Source organism: Pagrus major, chromosome 17, assembly GCF_040436345.1.
Source record: "Pagrus major chromosome 17, Pma_NU_1.0".
In the NCBI taxonomy this organism is placed as follows: Eukaryota; Metazoa; Chordata; class Actinopteri; order Spariformes; family Sparidae; genus Pagrus; species Pagrus major.
Window position 1 is genome coordinate 11,406,820 of NC_133231.1, and position 22,242 is coordinate 11,429,061.

At 38.2% G+C, this 22,242-nt stretch overlaps 1 protein-coding gene across 1 annotated transcript in view; it reads right to left on the reverse strand.

Moving 5' to 3' along the window:
- The window catches only part of adcy2a (adenylate cyclase 2a), a 60,654-nt gene that overhangs the window by 21,516 nt on the left and 16,896 nt on the right, over positions 1–22,242 (reverse strand). The window contains exons 3-9 of the mRNA XM_073485788.1: positions 17,517–17,678; positions 6,566–6,715; positions 1,989–2,137; positions 1,678–1,789; positions 1,263–1,390; positions 389–547; positions 47–179 (exon numbers count right to left, since the gene is read on the reverse strand). Coding sequence (XP_073341889.1) covers positions 47–179; positions 389–547; positions 1,263–1,390; positions 1,678–1,789; positions 1,989–2,137; positions 6,566–6,715; positions 17,517–17,678 — 993 coding nt within the window. The remainder of the gene's footprint in view (positions 1–46; positions 180–388; positions 548–1,262; positions 1,391–1,677; positions 1,790–1,988; positions 2,138–6,565; positions 6,716–17,516; positions 17,679–22,242) is intronic.

Sequence of the window (22,242 nt, forward strand, 5' to 3'; positions counted from 1 at the left end):
ATGTGTTACGTTCAATTTACTGTAAGTCACATTTGTGCTACGGTACCTTTGGGTTGATGACCAGATAAGTGATGACTCCATGCTCCTTTAGGTATGGGTCTCTTTCTTGTCCTTCCCCATCTTCCACTTTATAGGCACCATTCAGGTGCTCCAGTGTCACTGATGTGATGTGGACTCGCCTGGCAATAAACACTCAATCAATGAATGGTTTTCTAAGTTATAAATGACAGATCTGGATATTCTTCTGGCATCCCTGAGCAAAGATCTACAGTAACCAAAAAGTCAAAACTGGTGCAGACAAAGTGTGATCACAAAGAATTTCAAACAATGAGAGGATATTTTATGCAAATGGCATCACATGCTTCCATTTAACTTCCAGTTCACTCACCCTGGTACACCTCCTGCCTCCATATGATTGGCTAGCGTGACATCATGTGACCAAACATCATACTGCCATTTCTGGAGGCCAATCACGCCACACAGGACATTCCCAGAATGCACGCCGACACGCATGTTGATGTCAACCCCTGTGGCATCTCGCACTTTCCTGTCATGCAACAAAAACAGCTTTTACTAAAGTGGATCACCCATACCACGCATCTTGTTAGTAGAGGAAATGCACCTTTCCAGATGGTGTATGCAGAGAATTGAAACATTGGGGAAAAAAGGAGAGATGGAAACCTCCCACAGTGATTTGTGTTTTCAGAGTAAACCAATTCTGTTAATAAATATGGTAATCCTGATTTCAAATTTTCCTCAATTAAATTTTGTCATTTGAGGTCTTTCTCTCACCATTAATTCTATCCCAGCTCCCTCCCCTTTGTCTTTGGACCTCACACTTACCACCCACTCACCACCACACGTTTGATGCAGCTAAATTGGCAATTAAGAAAAAGTCTCTACATCTGAGCTAATGGTTAGCGAGGACTTACCATCATTACAGGTATGGGGGTATTTCAATACATCAGAAAGCACTGTGTCTAAAGGCATATCCAAATAATCTTTGAAAAGCAGGTAGTCAAATGGTTCCTTAAAACTTCCAAAAGTGTAATGAGACTCTTTAGGGTGCGAGCTGACTTATTAAACAAGAATCAGCATGAACCAAATTTTTTGTGCCTTTAATTTGTGCTTTCAGTTCTAATGTGGTTGCAGCATGAGGAGTGAGCCGCTGCTTTGCAAGTTTGAGGATGCTTGTATGATCAACTAACATAACAGAGAAGCAAGTGTTTCTTTACCAGCACTGTTATGTAAGTGACACTTACTTGATGGCCTCACACATGTCAAGACCCATTTTCACACAGTTCTTAGCATGGTTCGGCAGAGACTCCGGCAGGCCGGACACACAGTAGTAACAGTCACCAAGGATTTTGATCCGCATACATTCATTTTCCTGCATATGAAAAGGTAGAACACAAGCTCAGCACGGGGTCAGATAAAGGTCACAGTGATGGCCAGTACAGAGAGCTTTTGAATTTAATCACATAATAGCATGAAATCAAATAATCTGTTTGACCACATATTTGCAGGAATATGACAAATACATCATGAAGCAAGAAAAAATGGCCATAAATGCAAGACACATTATGAGTTTTATCATTTAGCCTCCAATGAAAAAGCAAAATTAGCACTTGTTATGATTTGTTACTTAGTGCCAGAATCCAATAATGAAATGTTTACCTTGGCAATTTGATCAAATTTGCCAAAAAGCTCATTCAGCATGTGTACGAGCTCTCCAGGTGAGCAGTCACTGGCAAGCCTCGTGAATCCCACTATATCAGCATACAGTATACTAAAGATGGAACATTATATATTCATCAATATATTATAGAATAATGGTTTTATATGTTTTCCAGTAATAACTGTAGCATTCAAAGACATGAAAATAAATTTGCATTGTTGTGCTCTGATAAAAATATGTGCCTTAATAGTATAGTACAGTACAGTACTGCTAAGTCATATAAGCGGTAAACAAAATAAATAATACGTGCCTGACATTAGTGTGTCTTTGGACATAGAGGTTGTGAAAATTGTTTGTGTTCTCAATCTGGCCGAAGTTTGGACCCTTCAGTCTCTGGATGATCTCAGCTTTCATCACCCGGGCAATGTGAGCTGGCAGCAGAGACAACAGGAGACGCTCCTGATGGCAGCAATACAAAGACAGAAGAAGAAAGCAGTTCAAGGATGGTCAGGAAAAAAAGCAGATTATTGTAATAAATATTATAGGGTTTGATATCGGAAAATACATTATTTTCAATCAACAATGTCTTAAATTTGTGCAATAAAGTGTTATCTTATAATCAAAAAACAGTACTACAGCCTCTTGTTGTTTTTAATGTTATTGTTAATATAACAGTGTCAATCGTATCCTGGTGTGCCCTCGATTTTTTTGGTCTGGCATCCAGGACAGAAGCACTGCTGTGCATGGGAAATCTTACGTTTTTATTGGATGCCCAACAGTTAGTTCAGTAGTTGTAGCTTCTGAGTATTTTCTCACAGGGTTTTCATTGCTTCATGGCCCCAGGGATTCACTCAGTATGTCAGTGGCATGACCCTAAATTTTGTATAATTAAAAGTAATGCATATGCAAAACAAGAACAAAGCTTTGTAATAAGCTCTCGGATCCAAAGTTGGATTTTTTTGTGATCAAAGTATAATTACCAGGGACCTTGACTGAAAAAGTTTTTCATTTTCAGCAAATGGATATTTAATTGAATTCAGTCAATCTAATTCTGAAGCATTAACCTTTGATGACAGGAAGAGACAAAAAGCTGTCATCATCATGTCGTCGGCCTCAACAAGAGCCATGTGAAAGTTAATTGGGCAATAGATTGTGTCAAGTTGACCTCCTCTAACTCAAAGTAACTATTAATGTTAAGAAAAACAAAAAACAACAACCTGCCAACCCAGCTACCAGAATACAGACGCCACTGTTATTCACCTACCCCCTTTTCTTTAATCTAGTGGTTGCTTAGCATCTCTCTGTTTTTCTCTGAGGCTACTGTGGGGATTACTCTAAGCCAACCTTCCTTGTAATTAGCAAATAAAACTCCTCTTAGGGTGAGGAGAAGTTCAAGATCGGAGAAAAAACTTAATTAAGCCAATGTCACCTCCAACTCGACAAGTTTTCTGCACCATTGATCTTCTCCCTGCACTGCTACTAAGGATCAGAGGGTTCATGATGCCTGCTGACAAACACACATAGTCCTCCCCTTGGACCACTCGTACCAAAAATGTATGCACTCACTGTACTGCAGGGTACTTTGGATAAAAGCATGCAGCAAACAGCATATATTATGAGTGCCCGAGAGCATGTGTCTCTGCACAGTTACTACCATCTGTCGCAGGCAGCAGTGGCACTCCAGGGCTACTGCCAAACACTCCACCCAAAGGCATTTTCAGCTTCACTCATGGTAGTTGTACCAACACAAGCTGGATTCACCATTGGAATAACCAGCTCCACCCAAAGCCTGGGCATTGACAACAACAGTGGGATTCATTCATCACTCATCAGATAGTTAGGGTTAAACTGCTATCTTAAACTGCAGCCGCTGTAGTAAACAGCTAGCTACAACCCAGGCAGACACAGCAGTAAGCTTTAATCAACACCTCGCTAATTTCTAACAGGAAGCCATGCTGCCCTTATGAAGCAGCACCAAATTCGCTTGCATTAGTTGTACTCAACTGTTCTAGAGAAAAAGTACAATTGCATAGATACACAAACAATGTGGCTGTTTGGCAGTATACCATAGAAAACAAACTTTGGAATGTCATCTGTTCATAAACAGCATTCAAATAGGTATTTAGAATTTAAAGGGGGTGTTGAAAATGTGGACACAAAGAAATGTTTTATCATAAAGGAGTCCAAACACCTGATGTGGAGAGACAAATTCAGTGGGACATCAACTACAAAATGTGTTACTTTGTGCTTCTCAATTGGGTATATGGGGACAAAGAAAACAGGTCCCTTTGGTCATGTAAGAACGTTTCACATTGCTATCACGTTTTGTGAAAATCCAGTATTTAGGATATTGTATTTACAAACAGCACATTTAAAGGGGCTCTGTGGTCGTAAGGTTTATGTTAGCGGACTTCATATCTAAACATTAGCTACTGTTGCTCACTGTTAGCAGAGTGGAAAAGCACTGAGGCAAAGCACTTGAGAGCATAAAGTCACATCCCTTCAACGATTGCAGAAAATCCAACCAGAGTCCTTCATAAATTAATCCACAGTCCAGCTGCATTAGACAACTTAAACAAATGGTCCACAGGTTTTATAGGCAAGGTCTCATTTTTCATGTAACATTACAATCCGTTCACATATGGCCAAGAAAGACTAATTAATACATGTACATTGCTGTAAATTGTTACATATGGCCCCTTTAACAAAGGTTGTAGAGCCCCCTTATGTTAAATGATGTAGTTGCAGATATTCTTATATCTTGTTAATCAACTGCAGAGATTTCAGCCACCAGCCACAAGATGCTTAAGAGCTTTTACTACAGAGAATTTAGTGCATGTGCAGCAGGCTCCAGGGACTCAACATAATCATCACACTATCTTAGGTCATTAACAATTACCACATTCTGTAAAACACAATTCCTGGCACGAGTCCTCTGTGGACTTCCCTTTCCTTCCCATCAGGCACTAACAGTATGTAAAGCCCAATGAATTCCATGACTCACAAATTTTAGAGTAAAAACACTGCAAGCACAGCATGGAGATCAACGGTTAATTAATGGTGAATGATGAACAGTAATTTAGCACAATGCAGCTGTACGAGACACACATGTTCATTGACAAAACAAAGAATTAGCTCTAAAGATGCATTTGAAGTTGCATTGACGATATTCTGATAAAAACAGGCTCAACACCAGCTCTTTCAAGTAGTTGCCAGGCTGGCAACCAAGCTGCAGCATTTGGTTGCAGAAACTGTAGATACAGTATGTCAGATTTTTCTAATCAGTCCTGTTCAACACTCCTGCTTCAGAGATACAGTACACAGTTTTTTTTTTATTTTCAGACAAGGTTATACTGAATATCACATTTATTTTTCAGGACAGAAGAGGAACCCGATACAGATATTGAATAAAGATCAGTCCCATTTTTTATTTGAATCTTTAGTGTTATCAATTAACGTGTTCACCCTTAATTCCTGGTAGGCCTAGACCAGGGGTCAGCAACCTTTACTATCAAAAGAGCCATTTTAGCCCCCGTCCCTCGCTAAAGAAATCTGTCTGGAGCCGCAAAACATATTTGTGTCTTATGATGAAGGTAACGCAGACTAGAAAGTCTAAATTAGCCTAACAAGTTCATTAATAGGCCTAAATGAGCATTCATTCATATTTTCACATCATGTGGCAACTCTGCAGTGGGCTACTTATGCTTACAGTATAAAGGTACTTGAACTTTGCATTTCCATTTCAATGATGCCATGTTTTGGTGCATTTATGAAATAAAATAACTAGCCTACAATAAATAGAAATAGAGTAGCAATACAGAACTATATATGCAGACCTACTTAAGTCCTCCCTGTGTTTGTGAAAATGTACAAAATAAAAAGTAGTCTCATTTGATAATAAATAAAACATAGCGGCAGCCAAGATTTAAAAACACAGGACAGGTTAAATTTTATTTTAGTCCATTTCAGTGAGTTAATCCTTCTTTTTTTATCCTCAGCCACATACAGCAATCAATCCTCGGGCTTGAGCATTAAACACAATGATATTAACTCAGGATCATTCACAATTAATCACATCTTGATAGAACAGATACAATTCCGTGTGTAGGCATTTTTACCGTCGGAGAAGGTAGGAATCACTGTAGGCCTAAAATGGTGATGATGATTAAAAAAATAGATAAATATTATTCATTTCCATGTAAAATGTCGAAGCCACAGGGAGCCACTGCAGAGGGGCAAAAGAGCCGCAGGTTGCAGACCCCTGGGCTAGACAAAATATGCTCAAAAATGAATCTAGCAAGTCACTAGTTGTTTTGCCAGTGTCTCTGAAGCACATTCCTGTGTGCACACAGGTAAAAACACCAACGCACATGTGGTGTTGTCTTGCCCCAGTTCAGACTGTGACAGGACTATTTAAATATTACTAATGCAACAGCTAATAAATTATTGATTTTGGGGTGCACATTTTTCGGTTATATGTTATGCAATTGTTGCCACTGATGGCAACCAAATTTCAACCGTTAATGTCGAGCTCTCTCAAAAAAGCTGAACAGTTTCTGTAAAGTGAATGAAAAAATAACAGAAAAGTTCTGCAGAAACCCTTTTAGCATCAACATCAGTTACTTTGCTCTGGATTAAATATCATTCTCCATGTGTGCCATAATGTTGTTTTAATGTATTTACTCCTTGTCGTCATCATCATTATAATCACTGCCAGACTCGCCCCACTCATCTTTCATGATCCACTCCTCACTCTCTCATTTTCATCATAATTGTAATCCACACCACCATCATCACTATTATCACTGCCACATGTACTCAATTACTCACTGCCAGCCTGGCTTTCACTGGCTCACTGGTAATTAGGACTTATTTAAACCACTTTACCTGTTGTCTCTTCTCAAACTCCAGTTTAATTGGGGACTTGATGCAGTTGCAGGTGTCCTGATAAGTCTGTTTAAGCGCCAACTCCATTAGGTGCTTGTGATACGCCCCTGCCATGTTCCCACACATGAAAATGATGATATTGGCCAAAATCTGTAAAGGGGCAGAAGTCAGACAAAGCTGGTATTAGATAAATATCAGACCAAAACAATTTTCAAGTCAAATATATTAATGGGTGACAACAGAAAAAGGGAGTACATTCAACAGAAGTATCTGTTGACCTGTTAGCTTTTGTACACAAATGAAACTGACCGGGTCAGAAAAGCCATTTTAACTGCAGTGGCTACAGTTTAAAGACAACTACATTAGATATAAAACCAGGAAAACAGCAATATGCTTTAGCAAGTCGTGAGGAAGCAACGAGTTTAATGATATGATGTAACCAAGGCTTGAAAAAACCTCCAAAGTCAGAAATAGGGCAAAAGCTTTTCCTTAGGGGTACTAACTAGGCCCCGGCAACCGAGATCATGCAGTAATGTCGACATCTAGTACCGCACACTGTATTTCAGGACAATGTGGCATTCATAATCTACACGGCTAAATTCAGTTATTGTAAGAATACAGTTTCCATCTGCTGATGGTATCAGGATTAAAGAAAGAGCACAATGGTGAGATAAGAGAATAAGATATGTGTGCGTGTGTGTGTGCGCGCGCGCACGTGTGCGTCTGAACACAGCCCTCTGCTTCGTTGTTTACTGCCTAAAAATAGCATCATGTATTCCTCGCATCAGCTGTATTGTAGCTCGATCAACCTCCCCTCTACTCAGCAGAAGAAATGAGAAATTAAAAATATTTTTACATAAATTCAGGTTAATCTCACACATGAGGCCTATATGTTTCTTAATTAGTGCTACAATAGCAAACACCACATCCCACCACAGGCTCTATTTGACCATGACGTGGCTTAAGCTCCTGTTAAGATGGATGTTAAGGTACAATACATCTCCATTGTATTTATTGTGATATATAATTTTAACTGATAAGTATTCAACATTTCCCAACCCCCTATACTACACCTTTGTTAATACATCTGAAGTCCATTTATAAAATAATATCTAGACAATGCTTGAAATCTCAAAGTCATTAATGAGATGGCCTCAAAGCTTTTATCAAATTAAGTTGAAACCATGATCAAGTTGTAGTTTTCTTGCCTTTCTATTTGCTTCTAGTTATAAATCTTGGTGATGTCTATCAATAAGACGGTATTTTCCCAAGAATTCTTAACTTAGCTTTATCTGATCTTAATTTTATTTATATATTTTATATTTTATTTTCAGTCCAATTTCTAACTTTTACACATACTTCCTTGCTCACTTCCCATTTGTGAATCCTGAGATGTAAGCTAAGTCCGACAAACTAAAGCAGAGTCTATGTCCTAAGATCAAAACAGAGGGAGAGCACCCTTTTTTGATTTTGCTAACTTGGCATTTTCTGACATTCTGACATTCCCCTCAGGCAAATCATTTTCTGCCCAACTAGTTTAAAGGATCTAGAATATTAGAAAAGATTTGTCTATTGTCATCCATTCAACATTTTTCTTTTTTTTTTCTGGTGAGCACATGGCATTACAGCCTCACACGGCCACAAGCATTGCTCACATATACTTTTTGGCTTGTATTCACATCCGACTCACTCTTCATTCAAAAGAGACAAGGTGAGTCACTAACATCGTCATGGCCAATACTGTACCTGATGCTTACAAAACATGTCATACTGAGCTATATTCAAAGGAAAAGAAAGAAATGATGAATACAAAAAGCTTACGTCCAAGGACAGTTGTTCCTGCCATGCAATGTTCCACTATAATAGCAGAGACTACACAACAAGAAACTGTTGTTACACATGACATAAGAACAAATGCTCTTCACTATATACAGAGTGCAAATTGTGATCTGTGAAATGTGCAGTCTCTTCTGCTTATTTTAATTTCAAAACAGTGCTTGATTTTCATTCACATTTCATGTATCTCTCATGGCAGGACTACATAGGAAGCTCCATTAGAGAAACCAATATGATAAGATGTGGCCCAGTGATAACAGGTAAATGTACAAAGACCCAGGAGGACCCAATAACCTTGCGCTCAATATTTGGCAATATAAAGCAAATGGACAATTTAATGGTTCTCTACTATCGCATTTAAAAAAAGAAAATTTTCCCTGTCCTTCACTCTTCCACTCACAGTCATGTTCCATCCTCTCGTTTCTGCCTGCCTCGTCTCATTCTCACCAATTTCCCTTTTCACTTGCAGCCTCTTTCTGTCCAGCATGATGGCAACCTTATTGACACACTGACCATTTCAATTTGCCCCCTCTCTTTTGACGTAAATGTGCCCAACAGATTTACATTAAAGCACACGGAGAATAAGCCTGTGACCTTTTGCACAAAGAACAAACACGTTGTTTTTGTTAAAAGAATCGGAGCAAGAAGAACAAAACTGCCTAAGTCATGTTTTTTTTCAACTCACAAACCAAAAAATATGTCCTTTTTATCTATTCTACAGCTGCAAGATTATTCTCAAATACTAACTAAATGCTAACAACAACAGTGCTAATATGGCTTCTTTTTGCTAACAGTACGGACAGGTCACTTCCTGCAACTCTTTCTTGAATAACAAGAGACAGATTACTCATCAGCACAAATCAATGTGTTCTATTACCAGGACCTAGAGCATGCAATATCTATAAAACAATTCACAACCAACAACAAACTCATAATTAAGGGTACAGCTGTATACAGCATCCTTACTGAGAAAACAGGATTGGATCTGTATGTTCAGACAAGCATGCCGTTCTAAATATATATCAGATGAATGTATTTAACACTGTGAATACAGCAACAATCTACCTGGCTCTCCTTTATGTTTGACAAAAGCAAACATCAGGGGCAGAGGCTTTGTGCATGAATGTGCACTGCTGGCTGGGTTTATGTTCACATTTATTCACTGTATTTGGGACAGACGTGCCTCTTGCTGTCGACTGAATTTATTATCTCCTCTCTGAACATTTCCAAACACTGAAAGAAGACACACAATCTGAGTTTTTTTGTAAATTAAAGGCATTACATTTACAAACCTGGCTTAGTTCACATTTGTTTATTTCTATAGAAAGTCTGACAAACGAGTCTGAACTTTGTGGCACAGAACAGTGTTCAAAGCATTGGGTTTGGACAAGTAGATGAAATGATTTAGTGGAGCCTTTGTAAGCTGCTTTCTAAAAGGTTTTCTGCAGCCCATACATCATATGCAATATTTTACAACCTTGCTAAGTATCATCATATTTAATTGAGAATCCATTCAGCTACCTATTCATTCTCTCTTTGTGAGCCCGCAACATCAGCTAGAAAAGCCTGATTGCAATTTGGTAGATTACAACTCCTTTTTGGCTGTTTTGGGTGGAGGTTGAAAAAACAGATTCTGATATTTTTTGAACATGCTAGAAAAAGTATAACAAACATATCTTAAAATACAGTTGCCATCATGCAGAAAGTTTTTCAGCAGCTCAAGAGATTACATTCAGTTACATCCTGGGTGCTACTCTAATAGCTGACATCTGTTAGACAAGACTCTGACAGCAATCCAGGCCATCTCAAAGGTCAGCTGTGTGAATTGGCTAACTGTGTGAACCATACATACCTCACTGGTACCCAATTACAGATAACGGTGAGGTTAGGTGAGGATGGCCTGTAAAGGGCTTTGAGCCCCGCCGGTGAATTCTGGGATTATCTAAATGAGAGAGTTTAACCCTAGGCAGGCTATTATGGCTGTTATGTGTAGAGGAAATGTTGTTTTGTTTTAATGACCTCCAGCAGGGGTGTTGTCTTGATCCATTTAATATAAATTACAAGTACAAATCAATAACTCAGCATTGTACAGATATACCTTCTTATTAAACAGAAACTGAGAAAGTTAACAATTCTTAAGAAAGAAGTGCAGCAGGAAACCTAAATTCTGGTTGACACACAATGAAAACATGTTTTCTCTAATAGCTCGAGGCTCAATTTTCAAATAAAGAAGACAAGAAATGAGAAACCAGTCAAAGTTAAATGTTAAGCAAAAGTAAAAACCTTCATTTGGATTGAAATGAAGCCCTACAGCTCCTCAAACAGGTAATATATGTAATATGCAACAGCTGAGATGAGGCTAAAATAGTTTTATTAATTGAGTGTTAAATCTTCAATAATTTATCACAGCACTGACAAAAATGGCCAATGAAAGTTGTTTTTGGTCGGAGAGGGGAGGCTGTGATATAAAAACAGGATAGGCAACCTAATTAATTTTCTGTATTGCTGTGAGGCTAATCACAGAGAATGAGTGAGAGTTGTGACTTGGAAATTAGAATCCTCTGTAACAGAATATATGTTTTATCCTTACCGAGCATTCAACTGATGTAAAATAGTGTGTGTAGGCATAATAAGACCAAGTATTTTTATGTTGAGTTTTCAGATTATTTGTCACGGTTTAGTTACAAAGAATATAGTTTTAGAAAAATACCAATTTAACAATGCGGCACTGTTGTACACACTCCATGCAAGAAAAAGTGGAATTAAATATTTCTAAATGTTACATGCACATAGGAGACCCAACAGAGCGCTTTCACCTCTTAAGCATATGAGCTGGTTCATTAACACTTCAATAAGCCAGCACTGTAAAGATTAATGGACATAAAGTGGAGATGTGAGATTGGCGGCTAGTCTGGCTCTGTATAAAACAAAATTTGCCTACCAGGACCTCCAAAGCTTACTGATTTCCGCGTTATATTTCAGTTTTGTAATTTGTTGAACACCCAAAGTGTAAAAACAATATGTTTTGGTGTTTTAGGGTGTTATGTGTCAGACTGTGGCTTGGTACAGTCACTTCCTGGAGTCTTGTCATCACTGTGAGGCTGCCAGGCAAACAGTAGAAATACTGGCTGCTGGTGGTAGCTTCACATTTACTGAATAGTATTAAGAGTGGTATAAATTTTCTTTCCATCTCTCTGCAACAAAGAAAATGTCAACTATTCCTTTAAAGGTCTTCCATGCTGTACTTTAGCAACAACGTGCTATTTTGTCCACAAGGGATTAAATGAGCAGTTATCCTTTTCAGCCAAGCAAGCAGACAAAGACAACATTTTTTGTACCATTGGCATGGTTAAAGACAGTCTTGAGCTGTAAAATGTTGGGCAGGGAATGATTACTGAAACAGTTATGGGTTTAGCACATGTGTACATCAACAACAGCTCGAAGGATATCTGGAGGGATTATTGGCCTTTTTTGTGGCAGTCTTCAAGATGTAAGTGCCTCTTAACAACAGCCGTTGTATCAGGCATAGAACAGAATTTCCCATTAATCTTCTTTGCCAAATTCTTCCCAGCAGATTACAGTATCTAAACCAGTGACCTTTAAATTTCTAGCTCTGCAAGCAACTAATTAAAAATGCATTCAGAGACACATTTTATTCACAATTCAACTGGGTGTGCAGGCAAAATAACAGGTCAGCTATTCAAAATAAGGACATACCTGTGGGTTTTTGAGTTGTTGGTTAGACAAAAAAAAAAGCCATTTGATTTTTGTTTTTACATTTTGAGGGCTGAATTAATTAGATATAGTTTGTTTTTTACAACACCCAAAAAGGAAGGGGACCAATTTAGAGTGCTACTGTGAGTCTCTTGCTCTAGAAAAACACAATCTTTATAAGACATGATTATATATACACTATGCATGCACTGCCTATCCTTAGCCTAGTCATTTAAAGTGATTATGCTACTGGCTAAGACAATTTACTTTAGCACTCTCTCGACAAATTACAGCAACAGAAAAAAACTTAACTCAGTGTCCAACCAGAGGCAATTACCAGGAAGGCCAGGAAATAATGGCGTTATAAGGCCAAAAAGAGTGTCAGACAACATCTGATTGAACTGCATGCTGTAGTGCAACAAATCCATCAGCCTCACCTTGCATGAAAAGCTGGAGAGGTTTTTATAGTTGCTATCCAGTAGTTACCCTCTGACACAAAAGTCACCCAACCTCACTGCTCTGAAAAGTAGGATGTAAGCCATAGCCTCACCCAACACAAAAGGTTGGGCCGACATTGGCACATTGCCAAAGAAATACACTCCACATGACATACATTTACATAGGTGCAAACAAAAGCACAAATATACAGTAGGCACACACAAACACTTTAAACAAGTACATGTAATTCCATATTGTCACATTAGGACATATAATCAAATTATTCCAGAAAAAACGGCTGAGCAGCTGTTAAATAATAAAATAACAGCCAATCCAGCAAATTAAATGATTGACAATTTAAAGTACCTCATCTTTTTGAAGCAAAAATCATATACAAATCCAACGTTGCCATTAAGCAGTTCTGCTTGTTGTTTTGCAACACTGCTCACAATGAACTGATACAACCATGAGAGGTTGCTAGTGCAGAAACGGTATGTTAAACCTGTTTCAGCTTTTCCCAGCTCGATGTCAAAACACAAAGAAAAAGGCTTCTGATCAAATTTGGCCTCCAACCAAATGGGCATAATATCAAGGAACATATTAAATCAAGCTACATAAACTGATTAGTGGTAGATTACTTAGGAGCATTCGTACACTGGCGGTTAATTTGGATCTACGAGCACACTATGACTGTGTCGTATGTCTCAGGGATGCTGTTTCCATGGCACACTGAATGTACAAAACCATAAGAGGTACAAGAACTTGAATCGTTTCATAATTGTAACTATAAAAATCCTGTGTGGAGAGATGATATCATCACTGTCAAAATGTATAAAAATGTTATTTATTGAGGTTTAAAAACTTCACCAACTTCTGGTTTTTGGTGTTAAAAAGGCCGTAATATTCTAACTTCTCCATCTTTTAGCAAATATACCATGTGTGCAGGCTGCAGTCATATACAAATGTCCACAAATGCTGTTTTTCCACTAGCACTTTTGGCCGCGCCAAATCAAACCGAGCCGCGCTGATTTGCGCTTCCATCACCAGATTTACTGCTACCTGCAGCCAACTCGTAACAAGCACCCGTTTCCCCCTCAAATCGATTCTCAACTCATGTCTGTGCAGGAAACCTCAGAGAAAGACGTTGTCAGTGTGTTCAGCTCTCAGTACTTTTTTAGCTGCCATCTGAATCTCTCATCTTGTTTGTACTTTCAAACATCTGCTGTGTTACCGTTTTGTCGTGTTCGCTTCCAACTGTTTCAGCAGTCATGTTTAGTAGCTGCTGATGAAAACACAACGTTTCCTGTAATGCTGCTTCATAACAAAAGCTTTTAAATGACTAAATAATGGGGGGCTTTTATGGTGAAGAAGTTACAGTAAATGAAACGTGTTTGTAACTGAATTAACAGACCATTTTGTTAGCGGTGATTCTTCGATAGTACTGTAGGGATTGAGACAAGAGCGTCATTGGTTTAAGATGCACCTTCAAGTAGTAGCCCAGTTGTGGTGAAAATGCAAAATCCCCGCCACACCAGGCTGCCATGCCGAGTCAAACCAAATAGAGCCAGGCCACCAGATGTAATGGAAAAACGGCATTCACAACTTAAAAGGTCCCTATTTTCAGGACATACATGGGACTTCCTGTTTCTACAAAAGAAGCCTTTTATTTAACCCTGTAAAGTGTGCTTAAATTATTGACATTTACAAAATATATAAATTGAAAAAATTTCAAATTCAACTGCAATTTATAACCTGGTTCAAATCAAATCAATTTTATTTATATAGCCCAAAATCACAATCACATTGCCTCAGTGGGCTTTACAATCTGTACAGTGAACGACATCCTCTGTCATTAGACCCTCAATTCGAGTGAAACTTGCCACGAATGAGGAAAAACTTGCCAACCTGGTTACTAGTACCGCTGTCATTTTTTTCTTTTATATGTATTTTACACATAAAATGCCAACACATGCTCAAATACAGACTTGGCCTTAAGCACAGTCAATAAACTGATAAAACCAAAACAACAACAACAACAACAACATCTCTGTCACTGACAACAAATAAAATACTAATAACAGAACATGAAGCAGGAAGGATCTGGCGGAGTCTGTTTACTAGAGAGCATTTCATTCCTTGGCAATGTCACATCTCGCACGGCATGCCATCTTGACTGCCAATTGAGCAGCAATCTGTCTCCTTCCAACATTGGCTACTTGACACACACACAGACCTTACTAATATGTCTGTCAGTCACCTCACAAAAAAAGAAAAGAGCCACCAACAACTCAATATCTTTATAAGCAGGTGGAATGAAAAGGCAACAAAATGTGTAGTGTTTTCTCCTCTTCTCTGCTTGTCATTCATTCATAGACTCACTATATTCTTAATCAAATGCTCCCAATTCAAACATTAGTCTTTACAGTATACTACCTATCATTTTTAAGCATTGCTCTAACTTAAATTCAAGATATTTGGTATAATTTCAGTTGCACTACACAAAGACAAGCAAGAGAAGTCGAGGTGTCTTTCAATGTATTTTTTGTATACCATTGCAAAAATGATCTGTAGATACTTTTCCCTTCTTCCAGGCATGTCATGTGTTCCAGAACCATTATCACCACGGTTATTTTTTGTTTGGACATTTCCATTAGCTTGACTTTCCTTCCATATTTTTCTGTCTTTGATTTTGTTCTCACAGTATAAGTATTTTCGTCTTTAAATTAACTTGCTGGGTGTTATTCTTCAAATTAAAGACTACCTTTACACATAGCACAGGCATTTATAATTAAAGTATAAAATCTTATCAAAACAAAAAGCCCACAAAAAAGGAACAAGGAGAACTTTTTTGTTTAGCCAAGAAATATTAAAATTATGATAATAGTGTAATTAATCCTTATATACTTCAATTAGTAAGAAATATCATCCTTTTTTATTTCACTCACTACTTTTCACTGAATGATGCTATCCTATATTTTTACAAGAGAGATTCTCATAAAGGACACTCCCCTCTGGCAGATTTCCACGAGAATTGTGCTGACAGGCAAACTGACCTGATGCACAAGAGGAGCTGGCAGATAGTGACCATGTAGCATACAGCTCGGGGCATCCCAGATGCCGGTTTGCCCATGCTATAGTAACACTTGAAAGAAGATTAGGCTGGGACCAAATAATAAGCCATCACAGCAGTTTACAGATGCAATAGAGAATGTTTGTGAAGGTTTATGAACAGGGAATACAGAGAGATGTGAAGATACAGCCACAAGAATCATCAGCCACTCGAGCTCTTTTTTCGCAAGCTGTCAATATTTACTGTCATTATGTGCATTATTTTGTTAGTCTAAGAAGAATCCTTTTAAAAAGAAGCGCAGAAGCTTTGTTCCAGTTATCTAAATGACAATATGTCTTTTGAATATGAGACTATAAATTGTCCTTTTGATCAATTCTTTCAGCGAGTTAAGTTATTGTTGGCCTTATGCTCAGCGAAGCTCTAAAAGCAGTCCCAAACAGCAATTTTTCCAACAGCTTGACTGTTGAGCACACGGTATATATCCTTTAGAGAAGCCTGCAAAGAATCTTAGCATGACAATCATATTGTACGGGAGAATATTGTACCATTTATGATAAATTCTTTATTGTGTGGCCACAATTCAGTCGGACTGCATTTAAGCAGCAGAGCCAAGAAACAATACCCACAGTGAAGGTATAGAGAGAAGCACTTTAAATGTAGGAAGTCCCTGAGATGAGCCATAGTAAAACAATAATGAGGTGTGTTTTGTGATATGCTTGTTACATTAATGTTGTTTCCTTTGGCAATAACTAGATTTGCAACAACTGACTCTTGGAATCAGGTTTAAATGAGCTCAAATTAATTAAAGTCTGCATTAACAGATAATTGGTTTGCTGATATTATTTCTTTGTCTCTATCAGCATATGCCAAGTGCCTGAACATTTTGTGCTTAAAACAGCAATACTGCTGGAAAGAGGGTGACCTTTTAACAAAGTATTAAAAAAAAAACCCATTAGAATTTCTATCACTCACCTGCTATGCTAACTTAGTTTTAGTTTAAAGGTCACATTTGTTTGTTTGCTAAAAATACAGACTGTATGTTTAAAATTACCAGAAATGGTCATTTTATGAGCAGGAAGGAAAAACAAATGTCTGGGAAGGAAAAAACAATTCCATTAAGATTCCATCTGGATAATAAAACAAAACAAAAAAGAAACAGTGGTTACACTTGCAGGATATAGTGTAGCTATGTCTAACTAAAAGCTTTGTCTAAAGCAGCAGGTTGAGTGTCTGCAGACTATAAAGCAGCTTCATGTGTGCTTGGTGTAGTGAGCCCAATCAGTGGGCTTTCAAAAGAGTCAGGTTGAAAATATCCAATATTATTCTTTAAGCATTCTGCTTCTATTTGTTGTTTTCCTAAAGACTAGTGAATGACAACACAGGCCCACTGAATGGTAGGGAGTGAATATAAAGAAATCGACTCCTACTTCTTGGCCGGGATCAGGATAACTAGCTCGTAACACCTCATAAAATGGTGAAAAGTCATTTTAAAGCTTTGGTTTTTATACGACCTAATAAAACAATGTAAAACATGATAACAAGTGAACTACAGGGGTGATGCTGGATGGATTTTGTTACCTTTGGACAGAGCCAGTCTAGCCATTTCCCCCTGAACTCATTCTTTGTTAAACTAAGCTAACTGGCTGCTGGCTCCAGTTACATATTTACCGTACAGAAATGAGACAGTGTTGTAATCAGATTGTTCTCTTTAGTCTTTTTCTATACGCTGTGAAGTTGTGACACACTAGTTAAGTCATTAATTAATACTGATTAAATATCAAATTGTGTTAAGTTCAGGTACACAGACGTGTGTGCATGTTTTGTCGACAGTCTGTTCTGTTGTATATCAATGTGTCTCTACCATTAATGCACACTTATGTTTAAACACCTTACCTGCCACACTACTGGTTCCATGTGATCAGCTGTGGTAGACAGGCTGACACTCAACACAAGGGTATGAGAGGCGGAGGTCAGGACGCTGGCGATGATAGCGTCCCGCATAGAGAACGGCAGCATGGTGTAAACCACAAACACAATGAACAGGAAGAATGACACCTGTGGAGAAAGAGACACACTTATGACACACCTGCAGGAGAAAACAACAGAGAGAGAATGACAAAGAGAGGGAGAGCAATGGATGCACAAGAAAAGAAAATACAGACAGAAATAAAATATCAGTGTTGACAGTCCTGTGGGGAAAGAAAGAGCATGATCCACTGAGTCTGCACACCACCAACACTGCTTGCTAAAGTCAAGTTTATTTATGCACAGCTACATCAGTGGCATCATAAAATAAAGAACATAAAAACCATGCCTGCTTGGCGAGGTATTCAATATGAAGCTAGAGACTAAGACACAAAAGGAAAAGCAAGGGAGGAATACACGTATATTTGTGCCATTAAACATTTGTCAATCTATTCCTACATTCTTAGCATCTTTGCCTTACCTAAGCCCCCCTGATTGCAGGAAGTAGAAAAAAGGGACAATCAGCTTTGACACTTAAAATCTGACGCCTCTGATGTAGCATGTAGAGTGTTTCCCTTTCTCCAAAAGCTCCACACACACACACACACACACACACACACACACACACACACACACACACACAGAAGAGACACACAGTTCTTAAATATGCCTTCTGCTGCAGGGTTTAAGCAGCTCATCTGCTGTCATGCATGGATAGAAAGAGGCCAGTGTTCTCACACACTGCAGCCAGGTGCCAGTTAACCTTTCTTGGGTTATTTGCAGGGCTGGGGTGTAGGGGGAAGTGAGATGGAAAGAGGAAAGGAAAGCGCAAGAGAGGGGTAGTGAGTGAAAATGAGGTAAAACAGTACCTCCTCTGTTCAAGCTTGAGGGACTAACATACCGTTCTATACTGCTACTCTCTTTATGGCTAACTGTGGCAGTGAATGTAAATTGTGTCAAATATCAAAGATGGTCTGGTACCTTTAAGAGAACGTTTTATTCATGTTTGAGTTAAAATTGTGTTTAAATGAGTAAATTGCTTCTGCATTTGCAAACCTTCTGCTATTATTATTTTTGTTGCTATATGATCATCAGCAGATGGTGACTGCTGCTCTTTGAAGAACAGGAGTAGAAGTCAAGTGAAACCAACACGTAGGTCAGCTTGATGCACCAGGAACGTTAACACTTCATACTGAATTTTAAAACAGCATACTCTGAATCTCTGATAACTTATTTTTTCTCTCGCAAAAAGAATACTATACTGATTAATGAGCAATTAGCAAAGTAGCTCTTCAAAACTTCATACAAGGGACAGTGTCCCTGCTTTTATTTCTTGTGCTAGCAATGTTTGCCGCTTATCATTAGAGAAACAAAGCCAATTTATTACATTTTTTAAAGATGTAATCTAATAGTAGTTTAATATTGTGCAACAAAACAAGGAGGACATGCTTCCATCCAAATTCTTCCTGTTCACATTTCGCTATAGCACAGTAATCTTGTAGTAGGGCTGGGCGATATGGCCAAAACTGTTATCACGATATGTTTTTTTATATTGATCAATGTCGATAATTATCACGATATACAGTATATTTAACAATAATAATGTTGAATTGACAGTTTTAAGAGTATTTTCCTTAGGACAGAACCCAAAACAAACCAGAAGGTTAATTATGGTTTATAAAATACAATTGTTTATTGTCAGAATGAATAGGTGACAAACATTCAACAGAACCAACCAACCAAATGGCTTTATGTTAAACACTGAATAAATAAAATGAATATGTACAACAAATTGCTTGTTTCAAACGTGTCTCAAACATTTTAGAGGTGGTATACTGAACTGAACATTGATTAAAGAAAATAAAATAAAAAGGTAAATGTTGAGGATGATTATGCTACTGTATTCTTTGAATATTGCACATTCTTGAGCTTGCAGGTAGTTGTTCAGGTCAGCTTTAATGCCTCCTGTTCTGTAAGACCTGATGTGGTTCGGACGTGTGACCAGACCACACCGTGCTTATAGGCATCATATGTTTAGCGATACAGTACGTAATTGCGCTGGTTATGTCTCTATGTCGCTTCGGTTTCTTTTCATGTGGGGTAATGGCTGAAAAAGCAGCCGCAACTGTTGGTTGTCAAACTGAAGTTTGACTTGTAGAAGCAGTGGGGCTGGGCTGTTGGCTACTCGAGGGGAGGCTGACGCTAGCATGATAGCGCAAACTCATACTTTCGGAGTACTGTTTGGGACTGTACCTTTCGAGATGATGGAAGAGGTTGGTGGTGTTTCCAGTTCTGCTGAGGACTGGTCGCCGACACATTTTGCACCTAATGGTGGTCTGTCCTTTGTCAGACTTCAGGTAGCCGAACTATTTCCAAATCACCGAAGTGGTATGACCTTTCTTCAGTACAATTTCTTCGTCTTTGTCAGCTTCCTCGCACTCTGTTTCGCTGGTCGGACCGCTCATTGTCTTGTGTCGGCTCGACACACAGGTGGTCACCGTCATTCTGAGTTGTTGTGAGTGGGAGGGGCCGGAAACATGTATCAACCACATGCATTTTTTTCTCTGCTGTGCGATTGGCTGTTGATGTAGTGTTTTCTAGGTAAAGGAAAACGGACTCAAAAATAACTATCGAAAATAAATGTCATAAATTTATCATCGTTATAGTGTAAAATTTTATCATGAAAATGGTCGAGATTGTATTATCGCCCAGCCCTACCTTGTAGGATACACTTACGGGTGGAACACATATCCCGAGAGAGCGGCACGTGTGCTTGGCGGAACGTCATTTATTCATTACTTTTTCCGCAACACATGTGTGGTTCTCGGACAAAGTAAAGCTGAAAACAATCCGTAGACAGTCATATCGACATCATACCAGCGTTTCACTACAGTTTTAATGTCTATATATATTTGTAGAATATGTCACATGCATGAAGACAATACAGCCGTTCTGCACTATACTCTAACAATCACTAGATAGCATGGTTGGCTACACCAGAAGTTGTTGGTTGGTGGGTTCGGAGATTGTGATGAATTTAAATGTTTAACCTTAGATATATAAAATAAAGTAAACTTTAAATACTGCATTTCTGAGTCAATTGTTTAGTAAATGTAGCAACCTTTTATAGTTGGAGTCAAAGCTTAGTGCACCAAGACAGACAACAACACTGCTAGTCTGTAAGCAGAAGCCTTCATTGCCTGTAGCCCCACCGAAAAGAATAATTCACTGATGTATACAACTCTGCAATACAATAGACCTTGTTTAAATATGAAATTATAGAATTTCACCAATATGAATACAAAACAAGAAAAAATGTACCTTGGCTTTGGACAAAGAGGGTACCATATCAAAAGGAAAATGTGTTTATTATATAAAAATAATAAACTTCTGATTATTCTAAAAATCTCCTCTGCCAATTATCATCATCACCATCGTTATCATCCTCAGAATCACTGACATGTTTATATTCTTTGTTCAAGTTCAGGTCACATACAATTGATCTTCTATTGATCATTAAGCCTACACAGTTTATATATGGCATCATTTAGGCTGTATCACACCCATCATACTGGAGGACTGGTGTCACTGGCCAGTATAGTATGATCTTTTTTTAAAATGGCAGTAGCACCTTGATATATTGACAACCTGATATATCACTTTAACAGTAATTCCCTGCATGACTGCCACTGCAGAACAGGTGCAATCCTTTGCCAGTAATTTACTACACCATGGGGGCAAAGAAGGAATCAGGACAAAAAGAATCCCTTTGAGTAAAGATTATGTGAGGCACCCCCTCACATCTTCAGTTGGTCCATCTTTAAAGTTTTTGAACAAACCAGCTACAATAGAAAGTTACTAAAAAACATTTTTTTTAAGATTACTTACAATATTACAGTGGTAGTTTGGCTGAAGTGAGAAAGATGGTACCAGACATTTCTTTAAAAATGGCACCATACCAATTGTTTTCCTAAAACATACAATCTTTATATTCATACTTGACACCAAAAATTTGGTGACGTCATTTTGTTCCACATTGCAGTGTTTACCATTAATTAACCAGACTCCAGGAGCCGTCCTAGTCTAATTTGTTGCACCATAGTCTCATATTGATCCAAAAATGTTTTTCACCTCTCATAACAGCGCTTAAGCCTCTTTCACTCCAGTCAGTCGCCCCCTCCCTCCCTATCTATTTGTTTGATAGCCTCTTAATTTTTCTCTCAAAATGCACCAGATTTCTGCATTATTTTTAATTCAAAGAACATTGATATGTACAGTATACATAAAGCTTAATGATCCATTATACATTTTTACTGTTGTAAAAGCTCAACTTTTTATACGACTGCTGAAGTGCTGAACTGTCTCCGCAAAAATAATTTCTGAAGACTATTCTGCCAGAATGATGCAGTGTTTTTTTGAGTATCTCAACAACTACAAAAATCTCACAGTAATGCGTCATACAGTACGTTAGAATACAGTGTGCCACTCAAGTCCATTACAAACACTAACATTTAAGTTAACAGTTCAACTGCACTGAATGTCAAGAGTGTAGCTGTTCAACAAATCATCACATCAGTAGATAACCATCTGTGACTGACAATGAAAGATATCTTCTATTATCCCCTATCTAAATACAGTATGTGGGAAATGTTCA